The sequence below is a fragment of the Branchiostoma floridae genome, chromosome 1 (genome assembly GCF_000003815.2).
Source record: "Branchiostoma floridae strain S238N-H82 chromosome 1, Bfl_VNyyK, whole genome shotgun sequence".
In the NCBI taxonomy this organism is placed as follows: domain Eukaryota; kingdom Metazoa; phylum Chordata; class Leptocardii; order Amphioxiformes; family Branchiostomatidae; genus Branchiostoma; species Branchiostoma floridae.
In genome coordinates, this window is record NC_049979.1 from 33,111,224 (window position 1) to 33,117,187 (window position 5,964).

Below are 5,964 nucleotides of genomic sequence, written 5' to 3' on the forward strand. Positions count from 1 at the left end.
GATTCGAAAAAAATGTTACCCCTTTGCACAGTTCGTGCACTTATTATAAAACCTGCGCATATGCAATACTTGAAAAACAGTTTATGAACAATAGCTTTTTTAAAAGCTAGCCATGGCGAAGATAGCTAAAGCTGATCGGATGGCGTTAATCCGATGCATGGTTATTCGTCACCTATTGCCTTTAACTGCAAAAAATCTTATTTGAACATAACTTTGGAGACAATTTCGGGAGGTGGGATTATTTAGCATACCCGTATGGCCCCTGAACAACTTATGACCACAACATATATTTGAGTATTTTGAACAGAAGAAATAGTACAGAAGCTTTGCTCCGAAAACTTGCAAAAAGGGTAATTAAAAAAAACATTGAAGATATGCAAAAAAGTTTTAAACACCAAGGTTGTACTATAAAATCACCCAATAAATTCGGCTTACGTAAGCTACCAGCCCTCAGACTGGTCCCAACCACCGTGATGTTCACATCAGTGAAGGCAGGCTAATACTGATTAGGAAGCATCGTAGTTACTCTTCAAAACAGTTTTAAAAAACAAAAGCCATTAGCCTTGAACAGATAAAGAATTGAAGTATGACTACACACAATTCAGCATAGCTTCACAAGTCAGCTTACAAACATTATAAAGCATAGCTGGCCACGGTCTACCTGGAAGTGTTTTGACCCAGATGCAATTTGTACAGTCCTACAGAGCCTAGTATTACACTAGTCTCTTTTGGAATACAACCATGAATATAACCACAAGCCATATTACTACAAGCAGGTATCAAAGGAAGTCGGTTACAAGTTGCAAAATATAAGTAGTTCAAACTTCGGACAGGGGCCTATCTTTGCTGAGAGTCAGTTCAAACAAGGATTTGAAACTGAAGACCCAGATACAACATTATGCCCCAGCTCTTGTTAGGAAACAATCTGTGAACACCTGAACTGTACTGCATTGGGTTTTATGCTTGCAGGCTTAGTTGCAGCAACTATCTTGGTCTTTTTCCTGTGTCTGAAAATGATTTCTTGAAAAAATTATGGACAGGCCTTTTGAAATCTTGATGTCAGTTAATATGCAAATCTCTTACTGTCGTCTGCTGTAACATCAATCCATTGTTCTTAGCAGCCAGACGGGTAGAGATCTCCTGCAGGGTCTAAGCCATTTATTGGAGTATCTGAGGAGTCAATTTAAATACGACTTATGTTGGCAATAGCAACAATATGTAATAGTAACCATTTGAGGAATTCGTTGACCGTTGCGCCTTGTCAGCGTCCGGGTGCCTTAAAATGTACCGGGAAGTGTAGATAACAGAATTATAACGTCTGCTACGATTTCTGTTGTCAAAAAGAAAATCAATAACGTCAAAAGGTCGGCATAAATGACACCATATTTGTTGACTTAAAGATACCGGCTGGGCCCGCAATCTGTGGTCCGCTTCGCCATCTTGAATTTTAAGAAATAAAATTTTTCAGGTAACAATTTATTTTCATGAGAAAATAATACCTAGTTATATTATAAAAAAATATAAATGGATATTGCGCTAGTTATACTTAATCTTGTACAACAGTTCATGAATTTTGACATGTTTTGGCATCATTAAATCATTATAATGTATACATATTTCATTATAAACAAAAACAAAATTATATTAAAATGTGTTCATGTAGACAGTACAAGTGTGGCAAGAAACAGTTTAAACCGTAAATAATTTTCGAAAAAAAAGTTTCAATGAACAAGCGGTTGCCCTGGCAACACGCACAATTGGAATATTTTGTAACAGTTTGAAATTGGTGTTAAATACTTTACATTGTCGTGGTCTCAATACGATTTCATGCCGTCGTGAGTTACCCAATTATCGTCATTTTGCATCACACTAATGCCACCTGACCAGATATCGACATCTATGCAATGGTCAGCTTTTTAAAATGCTGTTGTTTATAAACTGTTTTCCTAGTATTGCACTTGCGCAGTTCTTAAGATAAGGGCATGGGCTGTGCGCAAATGTGGCTTTTCGTCTATCCACAACCTCTACGGCTGTTAAAGTTATGCTCGTAGCTAAGGTGAGTAAAGGCAAATGTTTTCTTAAGCATTATGATAAGGGATGGGTATTGGTACAAAAATTCAGGTCCAGGTACGGTTCAGGTCTAGAAGATTGTTTGTGAATGAGCAATACTCAAAATTATTGTCCATTTCCGCTACAATTAGTACAAAGGAATCCGTTTGGTGGAGTGCCCAATAGCTATATTTGTGTTAACTACGCTAACTGCCTATTTTAATTTAGACCAAGTTTGAAGAAACTTGATAAAAAAATGACTCTCCTTTATTTTCCTTTTGCTATTTTCTTGGACTTATGAGCCTTAAAACATGCAAGTGCCTACCGCCGTAGTGTCGGTATAATCTGTTCATTTTCTAATCGGTCCAACATTCGATCCACCGAATTTTTTTCTGACCGATCCAATAAGAAAAAACGGTTTTGTATCGGTACGGTGTACCCACCCCTAATTATGATAAAAAGACTACTAACATTTTTTTATATGTGAGTATTTACAGGTTTAAATTCGTTACGTGTTTGCTGCCTTGCGGGGTGTTGCATATATAAAGAAAAATTAATATTACGGTACATGTATATCTGGTAAAATTAAAGAAACGACAAGTTACAAGTGTTAGCACGAAATATGAAGCTTTTAAATGTACTGTTACATTAGACTGTATTAACCGTAGCAAATGTTGTTTTACGTATAAAATAGTGAACGTCGTAGTCTGTAACACGTGGCTAATTGCATAATGGAAGTATGTTGCAATATGTCTCTTAGTCAAAGTAATGTGAACTAAATTATTTAATATTTATTATCTTCAAACACTTTAAAATGTCGTGAATAGTATTGGTTTTGTTGAAAATATCAGTTAAAAGTTAAATGATGTAAATTAGATGAATCAAAGTTCAAATAAGTGTATGCTTTGTGTGCAATGCACAGCTGTGAAATCAATTAGGGAGAATAAACCATTATATCTACTACTACTACTACTACATATATTCCGTACTTTTCAGACTATCAGTAATATTAGCCCTATTTAGACCGAGGTTTTAGTCATTCCTGGACGGGTGGGTGAGGCATTTGATGACCTCCTGTTCTAAGTCATGTAAACCCCGAACCGAACGAGTTATTGTATAAACACCGAATTTCAGAGGAATGCTGTTGACATTAAATCAAACAGCAGTAAAAATTATGAAACCATTATGACTTATAATGACGTAAATATGTCCAAACTATTTGATTGAATTAAATGGATCCATGAATAAAATTTTACTTGAAGGGATATGACAATAATATAACAGCACGCACAGATTACAGAATGATAACGTTTGCCTCAACTTGTGTTTCTAATTACGACATCAGTGACGTCACGGACATCTATGGTGCCAGTTTGGCTCCGCCATATCAAATCGACCACTTTTGATTTTCAAGAATCCCTCTTTTGCATTTATTCATCGCAATAGATAATGGAAATAATGTTTCATGAAAAAAATCCAAGCTAGTTATAAATTCTAAGCAATGAAAAACTAGTTATTTTTGATCTGGTCATATGGTCAGCCATCTTAAATTACGGCAAATGACCTCAATAAATTATGATAATCTATATCCATTGAATTTTTCATATTTCTGCCACGCCAACCCATCAAAATAGATTTTTTTAAAGTCTCTAAAGCTTGGTATAAAAACTATGAAGGCTTGTATCGATTTAAATGTAAAAATGCGTTGATTTCTACCGTCTGTTACTTGAAAAGAAATCAGACAATAAGTTGCAAACATTAATTTCCTACATCTTTTCCAGATACCTTTACAGGCCATGAAAGCCTCCATCGCCTTGCGAGCAGTTGTTGCTGTCACTGCGGTGCTTATAGTAGTCAACGTAATGCGGGGCATTCGACCAGATGGTTGTATCATGTATTTACCAGGGAGGCAAACTGCCCGAGGACTTGGAGGTAGGACAATGACGATATTAGAAAATGCCTTTACTCTGTCTTTACTCTGATATTGATATAATATCAATACAGTTATTGTCTTCGCCTCCTTTACATAAAAAAACTCAGGGTATACTAAAATTCTACAACGTAGTCTTAGTGTCACTTACTTACGAAATGTAATGGATGCTCCCTGAAATGTCTGACCGTTTTTAAAATATTCTGTGGCATGATTAACTACTATTTGACAGTTCACAATAACAAACGCACAAGTTGGCTGAAGAGGGAAAAGTTTTAATCTGCCCAGACTTAGAAAAAAACACCAAAAGGCCAAACTGCGGCGACCCACAATATATTACTATGCAATTCACATTTAAACATTTAAATACAACTTTTAATGTTTTATTTGCATGTAAAAATAAATTTAATGTATTCAATGATGCTATAGAGCAACATGAAAACACATTTAAACATGCAAATACAACGTTTAATGTTTTATTTGCATGTAAAAATAAACGTAATGTATTCAATGATGCTATAGAGCAACCCTATTAATATACATTATCATTCACATTGCCTGAGCCCAACACGCTGCCGATTGCGCCACGCCATCACACTTCTGATCATCAAAATTGCTTTGTATACTGCAAAATCATGTGTAGTAAAATGCTGAGTATATAAAGGGACAGAACCGTATGTAGCCATAAAGTTTGATTAATGAACAACGTAAGAAATCATCACTCTCTACTTAGTCGCCTAAGATTATTCCGAGGTATCTGAGCGTTCATGAATCCTTAGTAAGACTTTCTGTGTGAAAGGCAACTTTCAGTGACGTGTAAGTCACATTTATTTCTTAGGTCCAATTGAACACTCAGGAATCCAAGCTCAAGTGTAGCAAAAGTAGACACAACAATATAAACAAACATTAAGAACAATTCAATGAATATGGACAATCCAAGATAAAAATCCTCTTGGAAAACTGGAATATCAACGCACCCCGTGACACAGAGATTTGTCCTAAACAACTTGTCCGTATAAATGTAAATGTCGGAGCCATCATCGATACACCGCTGTATGTGTCAATGAATCGTTACCACCAGAGAAGATCTATTTAGAAGTCATGTGACAACCGCAGAGGTAAATTTGCTGTTGTAAACGCAATGCCTCCTACAACCGAGATGTAAATAGCCGTCCAGATGGCAGACAGGAGGAAACAAAAACAACCTAACCAAGGAGATTTTACTTATTGATGCTTTCTTCTTGCTCAACAATTAACCCTATTCAGACTGGGGGTGGGGGGGGCTAAAAGTGCCCGCGCCAAATTTGACCTCCTATAGCTACCGAACGGTTTGAGCTAGAACAACCAAACTTAGTGAGTTTTCCTAAAATAATGTTGACAACAATTTTGAAAAGATTAAATTTGTTTATAATTTTTCGTGTTGCCACGGCAACGGGTTTCTGAAAGGCAAATTTTACAAAAATCACTTATTTTGTTTTAATAATGGTATTTTAAGATTTTCTTGCTAACTTAACTTCTTTTCATATATCTTTAATATCTAAGACATCTTAGTTGAACATTTATAATTAGATATTCATGATTTATGCTAATGAGATGACCTAATTGGTCAAAATCCAAGATGGCCGACAATGTCATGATGAAAAGTATAACAAGCTTATTTTCACTCAAATTTCATCACTACTTGGTATTTTCTTACAGAAAACATTCATGTGAACGTTTATAATCCATTTTCAAGGGATTTAGCGTTATATTTGAAAAAAAATGTATCTTGAAAAATTTTAGGTTAATAATCCAAGATGGTGGATAACAAAAATACAGATGACGTCATTCTATGACGTAATTTTGACGTCGTTGCATCGGCTTTTGACAACAGAAGTCTTACAACACATAAATATGGACAATAAACCTTTATTAGTAACTCTTTGAGTGAGAAATTTAGGTATTATGGGAATTCCCCGTTTTAGCCCAAAATATCAAATAATGAC

The 5,964-nt window shown here is 35.4% G+C and overlaps 2 protein-coding genes across 2 annotated transcripts in view; one reads left to right on the forward strand and one right to left on the reverse strand.

Annotated features, from left to right (window-relative positions):
* Positions 1–5,964, reverse strand: part of LOC118410961 (homeobox-containing protein 1-like) — a 1,064,572-nt gene that overhangs the window by 807,966 nt on the left and 250,642 nt on the right. The window lies entirely within an intron of this gene.
* Positions 1,998–5,964, forward strand: part of LOC118410918 (carbohydrate sulfotransferase 10-like) — a 17,704-nt gene continuing 13,737 nt past the window's right edge. Inside the window, exons 1-2 of the mRNA XM_035812829.1 lie at positions 1,998–2,056; positions 3,831–3,981. Coding sequence (XP_035668722.1) covers positions 2,042–2,056; positions 3,831–3,981 — 166 coding nt within the window. The 5' untranslated portion in view covers positions 1,998–2,041. The remainder of the gene's footprint in view (positions 2,057–3,830; positions 3,982–5,964) is intronic.